This window comes from Semicossyphus pulcher, unplaced genomic scaffold (assembly GCF_022749685.1).
Source record: "Semicossyphus pulcher isolate SPU_LCO1_2020_fin unplaced genomic scaffold, fSemPul1.0.p SCAF_8, whole genome shotgun sequence".
NCBI lineage: Eukaryota > Metazoa > Chordata > Actinopteri > Labriformes > Labridae > Semicossyphus > Semicossyphus pulcher.
In genome coordinates, this window is record NW_027211759.1 from 15,867,312 (window position 1) to 15,886,727 (window position 19,416).

General features: G+C 41.6%; 1 protein-coding gene across 1 annotated transcript; it reads left to right on the forward strand.

Moving 5' to 3' along the window:
- The first annotated feature begins 206 nt into the window (after window positions 1-206).
- On the forward strand, window positions 207-19,186 carry chd2 (chromodomain helicase DNA binding protein 2). The gene is made up of 38 exons (XM_069685808.1): window positions 207-1,205; window positions 4,523-4,760; window positions 5,880-5,966; window positions 6,153-6,214; window positions 6,638-6,766; window positions 7,123-7,299; window positions 8,335-8,474; window positions 8,825-9,050; window positions 9,133-9,233; window positions 9,341-9,382; window positions 9,498-9,676; window positions 9,796-9,920; window positions 10,016-10,232; window positions 10,321-10,410; window positions 10,495-10,685; window positions 10,794-10,982; window positions 11,103-11,262; window positions 11,428-11,580; window positions 12,197-12,268; window positions 12,589-12,738; window positions 12,817-12,965; window positions 13,045-13,141; window positions 13,223-13,315; window positions 13,423-13,596; window positions 13,689-13,858; window positions 13,961-14,002; window positions 14,118-14,257; window positions 14,338-14,476; window positions 14,585-14,735; window positions 14,902-15,024; window positions 15,131-15,250; window positions 15,524-15,664; window positions 15,815-15,931; window positions 16,038-16,216; window positions 16,307-16,406; window positions 16,491-16,683; window positions 16,888-17,134; window positions 17,332-19,186. The coding sequence occupies exons 1-38, from the start codon at window positions 1,063-1,065 to the stop codon at window positions 17,618-17,620; spliced, it is 5,535 nt and encodes a 1,844-aa protein (XP_069541909.1). The 5' UTR covers window positions 207-1,062; the 3' UTR covers window positions 17,621-19,186.
- Window positions 19,187-19,416: the final 230 nt, after the last annotated feature.

A 19,416-nucleotide genomic window follows, 5' to 3' on the forward strand; every position in this document is an offset into this window, starting at 1 on the left:
TGGCTTCTTGCTGTTCTTCTTCCTGTCTGAGCAGGAAGTGATGCAATTGGTGCAAAAAAATTACACCACTTTTACAGCCTCTTAGTATTCTTACCTTTTTATGAAGTGTGAACAAAGATTTCAACTAATAGCTTGTGTCCTGGGGCTGTAAATATGTGTAAGTCTGTACAAAAGTAACATTTAAACACAATGAAAGGGGTGGGACTTAAACATCACCTGAGTGCTGGGTAAATGGAAATAACGTCAATCAAAGGCAAAGCTTCAGAGCTAGGAAGGAGCTCTAGATGGCGGCTGAGCCTTGGGAAGGGTGCCATGGGCTTTCGTCAGACCGTTTCTCTTCATTGTTTTTCGACCAAAACCGCTCGATTTTGATCTAAAATCTATTCCTTTGGACGTACGATCGGTGTTTTAACGGGAATTTAGGCTTTTTGTGAGGTTTTTGAGCTCATATATCGAGCCGTACGAGCCGTCTGTGCTGTGGGAGTGCTGTCGTTGTTTTCCATACAGGGCTCTGGCAGCCATGGCGCGCCTCCATTTTTAGTGTGCTGCTCGCCTCTGTCGCTCTGAGTCTGACACTAGATGAAGACTCTGAAGGCCTTAAAGCTTTTTGAAACAAGGCTCTTTTTTGTTATTTATTGTTAAGTTATTATTTTTACAGTTTCTTATTTTTATTCGAGTCGCATAAATCTTATTATAAAGCGAACGCGAATCTAATAGTTCATTTATAGGTTACCACCTTTCTTCTCATTGAATTGGTCTGTTTACATTCTGTAGTGTATAATTTACTGGTTTTCTTGTTTTCAAATCTTAAAATTCTTTTTCCTTATGTGATGACGCAGTTAGAATTAATTGCATGCGGCTTGATCCGTGGACTATATTTAAAGACATGCGTTGGAAATTTAACTTATTGTAGCAGCACCTGTCATTTTTCTTCACTATTTTTAAATTAGCGATGTAAATAATGCCCTTTAAACCTTTCGATTTAAGGCTTTTTTCATTGCTCGTGTCGCATCGCCTGGGTTTTAACTGCCACCTGAGCAAAGGCAATCTTGTGGGACTTGCATGATAGTTCATGCCTCTAACTTTTTGACAGTAAATACCAGGACAAAAGATCATCCTATCAAGGATTGTCAGGATACTACGATGATGAAGAATAAAAGTAAAAAACAAGAGGATGAAGGATCGACTCAAAGCAACGCATCAAGGTATGATCCATTCACTTTTTTTCCTTTTACCTTTTTCATATGTGGTCTGATTGTTTACATTGTCAAGCATGGTTGATCACCTGTGTATACATTTGCGATGTGCTTTTGATGAAGTGCACCACTGTCATGAATGACCTTGCTATTGTTTAATAGCCACACCCTGATTTTCCTACCATTTCTTACACTCAATGCTAAGGTTTCAGGCCTCTGTCAAGACATCATTGCCCACAAGATGTATGTTTTACACTAATTTCTCGTATAATTTTGCAAATGATTTGTGTAAGATGTATGATGTCCTAACGCTATAAAGTAAAATGACCTTGTCTTACTAGTTGGTACTGCAATGCACCATTTTATCAACGTTGTTATTGGGTTTTTATTTATTTCAGAAACACTACATTGCTATGGTGTTATTTGATGTCAGTAATATATCCAGCCCAGTTTAGATTTGTTATGTATAACATGCTTTGTCCTTAGTTCTTTTTTTACTTGATTGCACTTTGCCTGTGGCAACAATTTTATTAATTTTTTGTCAATCTGTTATTTTTGACCTGGACTTGTTGTAATACTTTAGAAGTTATAGAGTTTAGAAATGTAAGTTTGCTTATGCATTGTAATTTCTGCTCCTTATTGTCCTCAATTCCTAAGATAATTCATTGTTTATAATATAGTCTTGTTTTAGAAAACTGAACTTCACTGCTTTATAACTAGTATGTTATGGCAGTGCCTACATGCTTATGTAAGATGCCCTTTTAACCTTTAACTTCTATTTGTTTTCAGGAGAAGTTTATTTTTACTGTCAGCTTGGGGCCTTAATGGTGGACAGTTTTAATTTAAACATTTCTTCAAAATATAGAAATATGTGATTGAATTTCTAGTTATTGACTCATTGCTTTCACTTGTAAAGTAAAATAACTACTTATTATTTGAATCTACTCTAATTTATATCAAATATGTTTAATAATTATCTATTACAGTTGGCTAGATGGATTGATGGATTGATATGTAAATTGAAGCATGTCTGCTTTTGAATGTTACAGTTAAACAATGTTGTTTTCTTCTTATATCTGGCTTTATACTGTGTGTATTCCTTTTTTGGAAGGTAATATTTAAAGACCTGTGGACTCATTAATGTGATATTTCTTCACAGTATGTTTTTTGTTCTGGTTTGTTTTTTATAAAAATAGAAATATTTGCAAATGTGTACCTCTCATCTACAGGTATCTGGAACTTCTTATATCAAAACTAGTGGAAACACCACACATTTTGATCAATAAAGATGGCTTTTAAAACTAATAACAGGTGATTTGTATGTTGTCAGGACAATGCAGGAAGTCAGAAAGAACACAAGTGGCAAGCAATTATTTTGAAAAAGTAGGTATTTATTGCACAGATGTTATGACACAACATGATTTCTTAGTATGAAAGTTGCTGCAATGCATTCCCCATAAATAATGCAGCCTGATCCCAACAGACTGTTGTGTTTAGAGGAAGACAGAAGTGTTAATGCTCACTGCATTTTACTGAGTGTACACTGCTGCTGGTTACATCACACTTGTAGTTTCTCTGTGTGATCTTGTGGCAGCCATTTTACTATTTTTTGTTTTTAACTGTGAGGGAATATTCTCCTCTGGTTCTGATGACAGTTTAACTTTTACATACTGATTGCTGAGCACTGGGGACATGCAGAGTAGCAGAATAAGTAAAATGAAGTCTGGTGATTTAATCATAACATCTCACTATAAAGTGCTGTATACATGCTCTCATGAGTCACAAAATGGCCCTTGCTTTGTGTGCCCAGCTTGCTCACTTATCTGTATTAAAACTCTGCTCAGAGAACTACATGGAGGAGGATCAGGAAGAGTTCAGAGAAAGGAAAGCCAGCATGCCTCACTCCTATTGGCTAGACTTTCACCTAGCAACAGGCCAGCCAATAATAATTTGAAGAATATTTCTATGTCCCGCCCATGTTTGACCTCACTTAAAGCGGAAGGAGCCGTGCACTTCCTAGTTTGGGCACTGAAGCCACTGAAAGTACAGGCTGTGGAGTCTAGTAACCTTCTAATAATACTTATTTTAACTGCAGAGGGATTTATAATTTTTTAATTGTGTTATATTTAGTTAATATTAATTGACATTCCCCTTAAACTTCATTCTCATAGTTGTATAAATGAAAAGTCATTGTCACTGTTTACACTTTAGAAAGGTAAACATCAGTCCTAAAAACGCCCAAACGGCTGTTTAGTTATATAGAGATTCTTTTAAGACACATTTATTCCCGTGTCTCACCAAAGCAGTCCATCTAAGGCAGTGATTTCAGGAGGCTTGTTTTAGGAGGGCCTGGCGCCCCCTTGTGTCCAGATGAGGTACTGCATGCAGAGAAGGCTAGACGGTAGAGGTCAACACACCTAGCTCTTTTTTTTTTCTACTAATGAAGCCCAATAAAATAACGTGCTCTTCTCTTTATATCAGCTAAGTCCTAGTGTATTTGTTTAAAAATGTAATGCATTTATGTAAAATTAGAATTAATTAAAATCTGCATACCCTCTGAAATGTAACGATTTCAGAGAGAAACATTACAAGCTTTGAGTTATATGCCTTTATTTTCTTTTTCTGAATGAATCACATTTTGCTTTATTTGAACAAGATGTTATAAAAAAAATTACATTTTTTTAAAAATATACATATTTACCTGAATTTCTCTAATATTTTAATTTTCCTTTTGAAATGCTGAACACTTTCACCACTTCAGGCCTCCTTCTTATGGAAAACATCACAAGTTGTTGCACTGCTCACCACTCATGTTCAACTAATGCCATCACCTTTGACGAGGGGTCACAAGCAGACACTACCTTATTTTAAAGAGTCTCAAAGGACTAATGCACAGAGGCAGTTGCATATGCGCTGGAGATTCTTGATATTAAACACAAATATTAAGGTTCAATTGGGATATAAGTTAGGTGGCTAAGATTGGGAGTGATTGTGTGAATATACTTTTTATTTTTGTTAGCACTTGTTGCAGTTTCTTGAAAAAGTTCACCTCTTTTATTAATAGTTATTTTAGTGGTGAGAGCAGATCGTAGGCTTCTCAGGATGACTGTAAGAGGATTTGTGGGCCTTAGAGAGAATGAGGTGATGATAAACCTGTTGGAGTAAGCAGCATGCAGCATTATGTAATGAAGTTTATGTTTCCTTCTGGCCTTCAATTGCAAATTGTTCACACTATCAGGCTCTTGCAGTTTCTTGCCCAGGTACAAGCAGTGCTTACATATGTGCAGTGTAAAATGAAAAGACTGAACGTGTTCTTGTTCCTGTAGCAACTCAGCTTCAGAAGAGTCCAACCGCTCTGCGTCGGAGTCAGGAAGTCAGTCAGAGAGCGAGCACGGCAGTGAGAGGAGGAGATCCCACAACTCCGAGTCGAACAGCTCCTCAGAGTCAGAGAGTCACTCAGAGTCAGATTGCGAGTCTGCGGGCTCCAAATCGCAGCAAAACCCCGAAGAAGTCAAAGACAACAAGCCAGTCAGGAAGAAGGAGCGGCTGGCAGACGTCAAGAAGGTAAAGGTCACTGAACTACAGAGAAGTCTTCTGTGACAACTCACTGTATCCAAAGCAGATTAAAATTCCTGTCCTCTAGTAATGGAGATTGAGTTAACTTTGTTTGTGTAATCAGGCTCTTGATGTGATTATGGAGGTTTGACGTGCAGGGCTGCTGTAGTTGCAAGTTTAACAGCCTTATTGTCTCTTTATCTGGGTTAGACCATGGCATTGCCCCGGTTCAATACCCAGAGCTAATTCTTAGTAGCTTTTTAGTGGGCTCACATTACAAACATGAAAAGTATATCTTAATTGTGGCTGATGGGAAGACAGCTAAATACACGTAGGAAAAGCAAGTAATAAGCCCTCAATCCTTTTTAAAAACATTTCCAAAGTTTCACTTTTGATTTACATTTACTTCATAATTCATGAAAACAATTAAACTTAAAGATATTATCTTAAAGTTACATTCTATTTGGCTGCATCTAATTGTGATACAAGGCAATTGTAGGCGCATACATCCCAGATAACCAGACGTCTACAGTTGGCTCCCTTTGTTGTGTTTATAACTCTTGATTTGCCTCGCTGACGGTCGCTTTCCTTTTTAGTTTGTCTTCATCTGAGCGTCAAATTTGTTTGTTTTTCTTTAGATTTACACTTATTGTTGAAGTTGTATCTGTAGTCATCGATCTTTTCTTTGTTTGTTGAGCCATAGTAGATTACTGTTTACTCGCAACACTTGCAGAGACCGGAAAAGCAGCCGCTTAGCTCCGCCTACCCTCTCTGGCAGACCCACCACTGCTGGCTGATGGAAAACGTGTATCGGACTGGGCGCACTTGTGTTTTTTCCCGTAAAAGTTGCACCAGAGAGATTATTACTTTAAGTGTTTTCATTCATTTATTTAAGAGCAAAATACAGTAGCCCATAATTAGTAGAGTAATTGGTCAGTGGAACTGACAACTGTATAAACAATCAACAACTATTTTGCTCCGAAAATAAGATGTTTAGACCCTGGGCGGCATATTAATCGATATGAGTGCAGCCGTATAGCACTACAAATTAGACTGGAAAATGGAACACAAGTTATATAACTGATATAAAAAGTTGGCTCTCTGATAGCAGTCGCTCCCTGTTCACAGATGTGGGATGAACATCCAGATGTGTACGGAGTCAGGAGGTCAAATCGCAGCAGACAGGAGCCGGCTCGTCTGAACATCGGAGCTGGGGTAAGCATCATCAAAGACAACACAGCAACAAAGACGAGCAACACTTATTATGCAGCATGGTCTTTCTCTGTCTATCTATGTTGGCGTCAGCTCTTCTAAACAAGCCACCAGTGCCATCTAGTGGATGTTACGAAGCAGTGTAGAGTCCGTGCTGAAACGTGCATCTGCTGTGCTGCCTGTTTGCAGGGTAGCAGTGAGTCTGAGAGTGAAAGTCCAAAGAGAAAAACACCACGCTCGAAGAAAAAGGAGTGAGTATGATGATTGTGAAAGTATTATTAATTTATTATTTATATTTTAATGTGATATTACAGCACCACATTCTTTCAGTTCTGCCATGTTGAGACACTCGAACTAAACTCTTTTGTTAGCATTTGTTTTGTTATTAAGTTCATGTGTTTGTTGTCATTGTGTTGCCACTCTGTGTTCATACTGTTATGCCTCTCATTGTAAGCTTGTTTGTTAAATGGGTATCTGTTTGCTCAGAATGGGCTCTTGTTAGTTTCAGTCAGACAGGTGGTGATGTTGAAATTTGATTGGTCGGATCTGCGGCTTATCCCTGATCAAACTGGGTTGTGGTGCACACCCTGTGGCCAATATCACATGAAATCTGAAATTGGTTGTAGCGGTGCTCTGGCCTTGAGGGTGAACTTGTGGCATTTCTTTGTTGTAAGAAATATCTGGAAAGATGATGACTCAAATGATGAAGAGGAGGAGGAGGAGGAGGAGGAGGAGGCTTCCAACAGTACAGACAGTGAGCAGGAAGAGAAAAAAGTTAGATCCAGACGACTTCCTGCCCGAAGGTAAGAGCGTAGCGAAGCCTCGCCAACAGACAGCTACCCACTGGTCATGTCCAAATCATTCCATAGTGTGTGAGCTGTCCTTTTATTACCTTTTCTCTTCTTTACTTTGGTGTGAAACATTCACATGAATACTGCAATCTGATGTTCTAAAAATCCAGTTCAAAAATCTTCAATAGATAATCCAATTCTGAACATCATACAAGTGATTTTTAAGTTGTAAAATAACAGGATAAATAAAATGTGGCTCTAACGGCAATCACCTGCTGTTTGTCAATCAACACAAGTATCCAGGAGGATGCTTCCTTTTAATATCCAACTTTTTATGTTGTTTCTGTGTTTAACTGTGTGTTTTGCAGACCTCAGACCAAATCTGCAGGCAAAAAGCAGCTGTCTCAGAAAGGAAGGAAGTCCAGGAAACAGGAGTCGTCTGCTGAAGAAGATGACGATGATGACGACGACGAGGATGATGACGAGGATGAGGAAGACACTCCAAAGAGGCAGACTCGAAGAAGGGGCGCCACCAAAGTCAAAAGGTGCATAACTAAATCCAAAGTGCAATTTTTATTTTTATTTGTTTCCTTGCACACTAAATAAATAGAAAGATTTTTTTAAATGTCAGGATTCAAGACTGATGTCTTTCAAGTTGCTTTTGTAAGAGCTGTAATCTCTATTTAAAGATTCTACATAAAGATGTAGGTGTGCAACCGGATTTTAGTACGGGAAGTGTTCTGGTTTCCATTTGTAGTACGTTTGTAGTCCGAGTAGTATTGACCGATCACATGTCAGTAGGCTGCAGGCTGCAGCGTATGCACATAAAAACCATTATGTGTGGAGAGCAAAAGCAGACATCATCTGATGACAATTTAGCTTCTTATTTGTCTCTATAAACAGACGTCTGCATGCAAGTTCAGCTAACAATCCATTCTAGATAGAAAATTCAACTTGAGACAAATTCGCTTCATGCTGTGTCACGAAAGACGTTAAGCGTTCAGATTTCCCGACCTCCTTGAATGCACCAGAAATTATCGATCAGACCTCCGTTTAACGAACAAGCATTTTTAAAGTTTTTTTCTTCTCCTCCTGCATTTTCACTTTTTACAAATGTACATCATGATGATGTAATTTTAGCAAATACAAGTAAATCACAAGAAAATCTGTTTGTTTTTCAGGTTCATACTGTAGTAGTTAGCCAGAGTGCGGCCTCTGTGTGAGTTACTATTTACAGTGAAACAGGTGCTCCTCAGGGGGATTTAATGAACCATGAAATGATGCTGTTTATTTTGCTAACACATCTGGAGGGGCGAAATTCGCTTTACTTTTGATCTAAACACACGCTCGCTTCTCAAGTTGTTAACTGGACTGTAAACAAAGCAGCGCTTGGTAAACAAAGTCTTGTACTGAAGTCGTTATTGCTAAACGAGGGCTATACAGGAATGCCCGACATGTTCACCGTTGCTTCCAGAGGCTGTATCGTCATCAGACTATAGCCGTTGGGTTCCGAGATTGTAAGAGCTCTAATATTGATACATCACCCGTATTGACTTCATCCTTACTCTGTTGTGTTACAGCTACAAAGAGGACCAACATGACTTTGAAACAGACTCTGATGACCTGATCGAAATGACGGGGGACGCCTGCGAGGAGCAGCAGGACGATGACAGTGAGACCATCGAGAGGGTGATGGACACCAGGACCGCCAAAAAAGGAGGTGATTCATTTAAATGTGAATTGTAAAAAAGTTTATTGCTATTTAGAACATGGGTATATTAAAAACAAAATAAAAACAGCAGGGGAAAAAAACAAACAAGAAAGCAGCACATCCTGGGTAAGAGCATCCACAGCCATTATTACTCTCTGAGTAGATACCGAGCAGTTGAAAGGCACGCAAGTGTATGTGGTCTTCCCTCCAAATCTCAGTCTCTGCTGAGTCCACCACATTACCATGAAAACATTACAGTGTCACACTTCGTCTGCTAAAATTAGTAAAGTTTGATGGTGTTGACATTGATTTGTGTATTTGCCTCGTGTAAATGTAAATGTTTTTTTGCTCTCTTGTAGCCACCGGGGCTTCCACCACCGGGTACGCTGTGGAGGAAAACGGGGACCCGAGCGGAGGCTTTGACCCCGAGAACGACGAAGGGGAGACTCACTATCTGATCAAGTGGAAGGGCTGGTCCTACATCCACAACACGTGGGAGAGCATGGACTCTCTGACGCTGCAGAAGGTCAAGGGAATAAAGAAGCTGGAGAACTACATAAAGAAGAACGATGAGCTCAATTCATGGTGAAAATCTTTGACTTCACATGAACATACACCGTATATGTAAAATGTTTTATTTCACAGTTTGTTTTGTCCTCGCTCGCAGGTTGAGGAAGGCATCACCTGAAGATATAGAGTTTCATAACTGCCAACAGGAGCTCACTGCTGACTTGAGCAAGCAGTTTCAGTTTGTGGAGCGTGTGATCGGTGAGAAGTCATCATCACGCACGTTTGCTTTTGTCTGGTGCTGCTACAGATAATCTCTTTATATTTACACGATGCTTGTTAAATAAAGTGAACTTTATCGTCAACAGCAACCAAAACGGGAAAGACGCCAGGATCCTCTGACTTCCCCTGTAAGTCCCTTTTTTAAGTTTTTAGTTACACTCTTTTGAGAGGTAGCATGTGTTCACTATCAACTATTTCACAATCCTGTTTATCTGATAATTTGTCTGCTCTTTTTTTTAACAGCTCACAGTCACAAAACACCATCCTCCAATGAGCCGGAGTATCTATGCAAGTGGATGGGCTTACCCTACTCAGAGTGCAGCTGGGAAGACGGAGCTCTGGTTAACAAGAAGTTTCAGCCCTGCATCGACGGCTTCTTGAATCGAAACTCCAGTAAATCCGTCCCCTCGAAAGACTGCAAGGTGCGACTCAGAATGGCTGTGTCTTTAGGATTTATTCTTTAAAGGCTTCCCTTTAATTTGATATTATTTGAAAGTATTTAAAATGCTTTTATTTACGTTTTGTCTAATTGAAATTTCAGGTGTTAAAACAAAGGCCGAGGTTCGTTGCTCTGAAAAAACAGCCGTCGTATATCGGCAGTGAGAGCCTTCAGCTGAGGGATTATCAGCTGGACGGCTTGAACTGGTTGGCACACTCCTGGTGCAGGTATGATGTAAAGTAGTAATGTGCAACGTTATTTGAAAATAATGCAGCTTTATTAAAAGGTGTTTACCATGCCTTCTTCTTTTCCTCTACCTCAGATGCAACAGTGTCATCCTTGCTGACGAGATGGGGCTCGGAAAGACCATCCAGACCATCTCCTTCCTGTCCTACCTGTTCCACCAGCACCAGCTGTACGGGCCCTTCCTGGTGGTGGTGCCTCTGTCCACGCTCACCTCCTGGCAGAGGGAGTTTGAAACCTGGGCGCCGAGTATGAATGTGGTCGTCTACCTGGGTGATGTCATGAGCAGAAAAACAGTAGGTCTACCTGGGTGTCTTACTTTCTGCTGGTTTTTTATCCAGAGTTGGTTAGAAGAACTTATGTTGTGTCTTCTGCTTTTCATAGATCCGGGACTACGAGTGGGTGAACCATCAGACAAAAAGAATCCGATTCAATGCACTATTAACCACTTATGAAATTCTACTTAAAGACAAGGTAGGCTTCTTTATGAGGTTGTCTTTATGGTTGCATGAAGAGAATCAATCACTTTGGTTAACTCTTCACATTTGTCACACACAGGGCGTGCTCGGGAACATCAACTGGGCGTTCCTGGGCGTGGATGAAGCTCACAGGCTAAAGAATGACGACTCCCTGCTGTACAAAACATTAATGGAGTTCAGGTCCAACCACAGGCTCCTCATTACCGGCACTCCGCTGCAGAACTCCCTCAAAGAGCTCTGGTCACTGCTGCACTTCCTCATGCCTGACAAGTACGTCCTGGTTTGATATGTTACCAAACAAAAGCAGGGGAAATGTCAGTTCCGTTTGAACTCCAGCCGGAGATGAGTGACATTTGTTATCTGTGTCGTGCACAAAAGGTTTCATTCCTGGGAGAATTTTGAGGATGAACACGGGAAAGGAAGGGATAACGGTTATCAGAGTCTGCACAAAGTCCTCGAGCCCTTCCTTCTGCGTCGTGTCAAGAAAGATGTGGAAAAATCTCTCCCTGCCAAGGTGGAGCAGATCCTCCGTGTGGACATGTCTGCGCAGCAGAAACAGTTTTACAAGTGCGCTTTTTTTTCTGTATTTTGTAACCTATTTATTACACCAGTCTTTCACACTAACCTCTCGTACTGTAGCTGCATTTCTCCTCTTCATTAACTGCATTTGTTCCTTAATATTTCCAGGTGGATTTTAACGAGGAATTACAAAGCTCTTTCCAAAGGCACCCGGGGCAGCTCTTCCGGCTTCCTGAACATCGTTATGGAGCTTAAAAAGTGCTGCAACCATAGTTTCCTGATTAAACAGCCCGAGGAGGAAGCAGAAACACAACAGGAGCACCTGCAGGTACGTCTCCTCATGAACCTTCTTTAGCTCACAGCAACACCTCAGGATATCTCCACTCTGGGAGAGGAAGCTAGTTATGACTAAACAAACAGAAAGACGGCTCAGCGCTGCTTAACTTTTCCTCAATTCTGCTGTTCACACCTTAACTTTCTTTGAATACTTTAGAGTCTAGTGAGAGGCAGCGGGAAGCTGGTGCTGCTGGACAAGCTGCTGACCAGACTCAGAGAAAGAGGCAACCGAGTCCTGATCTTCTCCCAGATGGTCAGGATGCTGGACATTCTGGCTGAGTATCTCGCCAAGAATCGCTACCCTTTCCAGGTAAGGTTTGCATAATTTCTCGTATGCAAAATGCTGTTTTTTGTGCTGAGCAGTAATTCAGTTTGCAACAGCAGAGCAATATGTGTTTTTTGGGACATAAAAACAAGGCCACATGTTTCAATTTCCTTCTCTTCTTGCAGAAGTCTTGCATGTAGCGCAGTCACCCTGTCAGTATTAATTATAACTGAACTTCCACTTATATTTTCTTCACTGTCACCAGCTGCACCACCAGTATCTCCAGAGACTGTGTCTACACTCAGACAGACTTTCTTAGTGGCGTCTTTATTGGTGTTTACAGTGATGGTGTTTGCGGGGCGGTCGTGTCGGGTGGGTCGGGCCGGGATGCGGATCATATGTCAGTGTTGTTGTACACGTACTCCACCAGGTTATTTATATCAACAAGCTATTTTCTGCTGTAGGCCCGTCGAGCTTCTGCAAGTCACTCTGCTCAGGTTATTTTTGCAGTCTCTGGTGTAGACTGCTGTGATCCATCTGAGCCTATGGACTGGCTGCACTGGCATGTCAAACAGAGGGATGCCCAGGTGACAGCAGGTAGCTGCACAGGAGGTGATCTTCAAGGGTTAATTCTGTCTGTGTTTGCCTCTCTCCTCTCCAGCGGCTGGACGGTTCCATAAAGGGAGAGATCCGAAAGCAAGCACTTGACCACTTCAACGCAGAAGGCTCAGAGGTGTGTACGCGCATAGCTTATTATTATTAGTTGACAGACGGGGAGATTGCAAGTCTGGAAACCTAATTTGGAAATCAATTTGTAATTGTGCCGCAGCAAATAAGACATTTAAATTAAAATTTGCTAACTAATTTATTAAAAAGAATATCACAACAAAATGACTCCTGGCAAAATCTACATTACATGTCTGAAGTTTTAGTTATTGATTCAGGATTATTTGTTCCTATTTGTCGTTATGCAAGGCACGCTTAAAAATGTTGCTGTGTGGTGATTTGTATTGATCTACGAGATCAATATGAACAATTTCTTCTGTTTTCCAGGACTTCTGTTTCCTGTTGTCCACCAGAGCGGGAGGTTTGGGTATAAACTTGGCCTCAGCAGACACCGTAGTCATCTTCGACTCTGACTGGAACCCTCAAAACGACCTGCAGGCCCAAGCCAGGGCTCACAGGATCGGCCAGAAGAAACAGGTAACCTATAGCTCAGTTGAATGTTTGAATATTGTGCCATATGGAACAAAGAATGAAATCTAACCTTTCTTTTCACAGGTGAATATTTATCGACTGGTCACCAAGGGAACGGTTGAGGAGGACATCATTGAGAGGGCGAAGAAGAAGATGGTTTTGGACCATCTCGTCATTCAGAGAATGGACACCACAGGTCGAACTGTACTGGACAGCAACTCAGGAAACACAAAGTAAGATGTCAGAAATGAGTTACTGATGGATTCAGTTTGATTTAAAGAAACTAAAACTCTCTGCTTTTTGTGTTTACAGTTCAAACCCATTCAATAAAGAGGAACTGACTGCCATCCTCAAGTTCGGTGCAGAGGAGCTTTTCAAAGAAGCAGAAGGAGAGGAGTCAGAACCACAGGTATTACAAGCACTAAATAATGTCTGTGCATCTAATATGCTTGTTACAAATGTGTAAACCAGATTCTCTTTGTTTCTGCAGGAGATGGACATCGATGAGATCCTGAGGCTGGCTGAAACAAGAGAAAGTGACCAGGGCTCAAGTGCCACGGATGAGCTTCTATCTCAGTTTAAGGTACCTGCGAGTTATAACCGTTTTATACTGCTGCAGGATGTTCTCGATCCTAAAGCCCTGCCCTAAAGACACTATCATCCCTCTCTTTCAACTGCATGTTTCTGTAGGTGGCTAATTTCTCCAGCATGGAAGAGAGCGCTCCAGAATTTGAGGGAAGGCCCATACGGGAATGGGACGATATCATCCCTGAAGAGCAGCGCCGCAAGATCGAGGAGGAGGAGAAGCAGCGGGAGATGGAGGACATCTTCATGCTGCCACGAAGCAGGAGCTCCAACAAGAGGGTAAGAGGAGAATTTAAACTTTTATTTGCTCATTTCTAATCCTGATGAACCCAATTTTTACCTCTTATTGCTGTGATTCCTGTGTCTTTCAGGCTCAGGCCAATGACAGCGACAGCGACGTTGGCTCCAAGCTGAAGCACCGCTCCTCTGGCTCTGAAAGTGAGACTGATGATAGCGATGACGACAAGAAGCCAAAGAAGAGAGGCCGACCCAGAGCGCGCAAAAACAACGTGGAGGGTTTCACTGACGCAGAGATACGCAGGTAAAGTGTTTAAGGAGCTTTTTTTCCAGTTTTATTGGATGTTTCTGTTTCTTCTCCTTCCATGAACACAGTTAAAATCGTATCTCCTGATCTTATTAACAGGTTCATCAAGGCATACAAGAAATTTGGATCTCCTCTTGAAAGGTAGGCATGTTCACTAATATTACAAATAAATAAACTGTGTCTACATTATTTGATTGGATATGTGTAAGCAATTATACACACCTAATGTATTATACTGCTCTTCTTCTGTATCCAGGTTGGAGGCCATCGCCCGAGACTCCGAGCTGGTCGACAAATCCATAGCCGACCTGAAGAGACTTGGTGAGCTGATTCATACAAGCTGTGTGACTGCAGTGCAGGAGCACGAGGAGCACCTCAAAGAGAACCCAGTTGAAGGTATGATGATTTAAATTGTTTAAAGTTTATTAAAACATTTAACGTCACGGCCTTAACGTTCATGTTTTTTATTGCTGCAGCCAAAGGTCCTGGGAAACGGCGAGGAATCAACATCAAGATCTCAGGAGTGCAAGTTAACGCCAAGTCCATCATCCAGCATGAGGAGGAGTTTGAGCCTCTGCACAAAGCAGTGCCCTCCAATCCTGAGGAGAGGAATAAGTAAGACACCACATCAAAACATCTCACCTTAAACACAACATAAAGGCCCTTTTTTTTTAAGTCCATCAGAGCTGCAGATAGATTTTGACAAGTGTCTGTTTCCCGAAGGTTCAATCTGACATGCAGGGTGAAGGTAGCCCACTTTGATGTGGACTGGGATCTGCAGGATGATGTTCAGCTCCTGCTCGGCATCTACGAGCACGGCTTTGGCAACTGGGATCTGATCAAGACGGACCCTGATCTTAAACTCGCTGACAAGGTAAATATCAAATTTCTACCTACAGCACTAAGTTGGTGACAAGTTTTAAGTAGAGAGCAATAAAGAAGGAAGAATTTGGATGTTGTAAAAGCTTTGAAATATACATTTAAGTTTAAACTTTTGTATTAGAGGATGTATGAAGCAAACATTTAATCCCTTTGCACAGATTCTCCCAGACGACCCAAGCAAGAAACCTCAAAACAAGCAATTACAGGCGAGAGCCGAGTATCTTCTTAAGCTGCTGAAAAAAGAACAGGACAGCTCAGACGTGTCCAAAACAGGGGAGGAGGTACGCTGCTAACTCCTCTTTACTGATTTCACCATTTGAAGTTTGCCTTTGATTCCCACAAATCCTCCCAACAACAAAAAAGTTCACAGAGTCTCTTCCTCTTAAGGTCAAAGTGAGGAAGAGGAAGCCTCGGGTGAAGAAGGAGAAGATCCTCAAGGACGAGCAGGGCAACGACATCTCCTCCCCCCGCCTGTCCGACAACCCGTCGGAGGAGGGCGAGGTCAAGGTGAGCCATGTGATCGACTCTGCAGTGTCACGTACTCGTCTGTAGTTTTGTGCTGCCTATAGTACATATAAAGGCTGGGTAATGATGTGCAGGTTATAAACCAGGCACCCCGAGATGGTAAATTACAGACTAATCACTCCAACACCTTAAAAGGGAAGTGTAATTACGCTTTGTTTCTTACATAAGTCCAGTAATGGCACGTTTGAAAAGCACTGTCCTCTCTTTTCCTTCAACCCTTACATTGTTAAAGTAAGCTGTCTTGTGTTCGAGCAGGACGACGGAGCAGAGAAGTCGCCTGCCAAGAAGAGACAAAAGAAAAAGGATAACAAAGAGAACAAAGAAAAACAGGGAACTCCTAAAAAAGAGAAGGACGGGGACAAAGAGAAAAAAGGTGCCAAGCCAAGAAAAGAAAAGGTATTTCAGCAAAGAATTCGCAACTATTCATATTTGCAAAGGTTGCTGGTTTATTATAGATTCATTTCTCCATCCTGTGCATAATCTATTAAAAGTCTGAATGGCAGATGTGGGTTAATTGTCTTGACGTCTGGTATTTTTGTTTCTCAGGCTAAAGGAGCCAAAGGGAAGAAGACTCAAGGTCCAGTTCACATCACCGCTGGGTCTGAGCCCGTTCCCATCGAAGGAAAGGAGGACGATGAGCTCGACCAGGAGACTTTCAGTATTGTGAGTTTCATAAGAAATGTGTGAGAGTTGTGTACATGTTGTTGTTTTTTTGATAATTAACAAATCTTGCATTTCAATAATATCATCTGTATATGTATGTGTGTAGTGTAAGGAGCGCATGAGGCCGGTGAAAAAGGCCCTGAAGCAGCTGGACAAACCGGACGAGGGTCTGTCTGACCAGGAGCAGCTCCAGCACACTCGCACATGCCTACTGAAGATTGGAGATCGAATCACAGAGTGCCTTAAAGCCTACAGTGACCCTGAACATGTGAAAATATGGCGAAGGTAAGCCAATTAGATATTATCTCTGTGTAATTAATCACAGTGCTTTCCTTGTTACCTCTGCTAATGATTGTTTTGTGCCTCTTTTGGCAGAAACCTCTGGATTTTTGTGTCCAAGTTTACAGAGTTCGGTGCCAGGAAGCTTCACAAGCTTTACAAAATGGCACAGAAGAAGCGTTCACATGAGGAAGAGGCAAGTGTTCATCATGTGGTACAAAATAAACAATTGTCTTAAGCACATAACAAACATGAAAATAATATCCTATACCATTTCCAGAAGGAGCAGAAGAAGAGGGAGGATCCTGCAGGGAGGGCAAAGTCTTTCAGACCGGAGGCCTCTGGTTCCAGTCGAGACTCCACGGGTACTCAGCCGTCCTCCAAAGGTGCATCTCACACGCCTCAGTCAGGCCCTCACGGACACCACAGAGAACCGTACAACACAGCGAATAAGAGGCACTTTGGCAATGATGGTACGTGTGAATAAAGATGCAGGACATGCTGAACAATGTCAGCTAAAGAATGAGTTCCCCCTGGTGTTGATATTCTTATTTAACTCTTCCCTGAAAAGTGAATGAGTCCATCCCATAATACCTTTAATTGAAGCTATTTAAAAAAAAAAAGAGGCAGAGCTGAGGTATTAAGCTTCTCTCACAAGATGACACTTGTCATTCCAGACAGGGGAGACTGGCAGAGGGACCGTAAATACAACTACCCAGGTAACAGCAACCAGTCGTGGCAGGGAGACCGACATCATCCCTATGACCAACACCGCTACAAGGATCACTATGGTGATCGGCGTTCCCATGGAGACTCCTACCGCAGCTCAGGCAATTACCGTAACAACAGCTCCCCTCGAAAACGGCCATACGACCAGTACGGGAACGACCGGGACCACAGGGGTCACAGGCCGTACTACGACAGGTGAGACTTGCTTAAACCTGAGAACATCTTTACCTCTGAATATGTTACATTTTTAAATTGTAATTGGGAGGTGTGTTTTCTTATTAATTTACCACCTGGCTCCGTTTTTTTTTCATTTCTTTATCTACATTTTCCTTTATACGCTGTTGAATTTATGTCCCCAAACTGGTTTAAAACATCTTAAAATGTTGTTTCAGACATTCAGACCCCAAAAGAAGACGCCCTGATGACTTCCGTCCCAACTACCACCAGGGCAGAGAGGGCCCTCTGCAGGACTTCAGGAGGATGCCGGAGCACAGGCCAGCAGGCCCACCAGGTCCAGAGCACTACAGCCGGCCCTTCCACCCTGACAAACCCCCTCCGCTGCTGGACCCTCGCTCCCCGCAGGCTCAGAAGTCTCCCCAGGACTCCCGCTCTCCCCCTGAGCGGCCCGCAGAGCCGAACCCCGCAGCTGCAGACCCGAACTGGAACAACAGGAAGACATAAAACTGTGCCAGTGCTGGCCTAGAAACTAATCTGGGTGTTTTTGTCCGGTGTCAAAGCCTCACGCTGCTGATGGACAAGTCTGGACTCGCCAATCATAAGCTCGCAGTTGGAAAGGGAATCAATGTGAACCCTGTTTACCAGCAGAACTAGTTTGCTCCTCGCAGTGACTGAATTATCTGTGCCCTGAAGGAAGGAGTTTGTTTCCTCCTGTCATCTTCATGATGTAAAACAGGCATCTTTATTTAAATTAACTGACTCTATCAGTCAACAATGACTTAGACTGAGTGGACACTGATGGATGCTTAGTCCCATGGACTATTACCTAAGGAGAGTTTAGGATACACGAACTGATCTCAATCCTAAAAGTGCCTGAAAGTTTTGGCCTTTGTGAATGGTTAATGTACGGGATTATTCCCACACGAAGCACGACATGGACATACTTTTCTTTGTGTTTAGCTTTAAGTCTTGCAAATGATGTCATTACAAAAGAATGTGTATTATGTTATCATCTGCACCTTTCAAAATGTTCATCGTGAACATGTAGCTGAACTGAATCGTGGAGTTTCACCATGTAAGGGCGTGATGGGACGGCCTCGTTCGTTTTGACATTTGAATGATCAATCAAGCCAGTATGTTTCCTCCAGACTCAAAAGTTTGAAAAGGTTTTAGCATATTCATATTTCTTATGTGTACAAATACTAGTCTGTTCTGTAATTGTGTAGCGATATAAATCATTGCAATCTTCTTACTCGGTTCACTTTAACCACTTTCCTCTTAGTAGGCCCAATGAGCTCTGTGCGCAGTATTTATTGCACAACCTTGTGCAAAGGTTCATAACACTACGACTTAGAACAATCCTTTATATTTGCCTTCCAGTATTACAATGGTTAGTGATGGTACTTCAGTGTAATTTCTCTAATTCACCCACCTACTGTATAGGAGTGCTTAATTGTGTATAAAAGTACTCTGATAAAACACGTGATGGTTTCACAGTAGTTCGGATGATCGAACGCTGCTGGTAGGTTGTCAAAGCGCTATCAGGAAGTGGCTGATGGCATCTCATTATGTTAATCACCTTTGTTCACCTGTGCCAAATCTGGTCCTCAATTGTTTTGTTTTTTTAATGCTTCTCCATTTGTGCCTTATTTATGTGTAACACCATACTGTGTGTTGGTTCATGGACAATACTGGTGTCTAACGCAGGCAGGATGTGTAGTATTACAGTCACATTTTAAGGACGTTGCTCTGAATGACTTGAGATCGGTGAAGGGACCATGTATTCTGGTGATCATGTGATTTCCAAAAAAGGGGTTGATTTGAGATGAAAATACAAACCATTTAATATTCAGAAATCGTGTGTGTGTGTGTTTCGTCCGGGGCACTTAGCCGACCTGTTACAGTGAACAGCCAGCACATCTTTTCTTCCACGTTAAGCAAGCTACAGTTCCTGTATCATATGTTGTTTAAGAAAGTCTAAATAATTTATATTTGTGACAGAACCACTCTTCATGAGATATGTGCTGTACATATGTTTGAACATATGTAATAAACTTTGTTACACAATGAGTTTGTTGTCACTCAGTTTCTCTGTGGATTAAAATCTACCTAATAAATGCATTTCATTATGATAATGGCATCATCATATATTCTCTGTAAAGATGGTGCACGTGAATGAGAGTGTGAATCAAATTTCATCTCTTTAATGCATCAAAATGATGAGACAGATGTAATTTTGTTCTGTTTTAAAATACATAATGCTATCCATGAATTTAAATTAAAGTTTTCAGACTTGGACT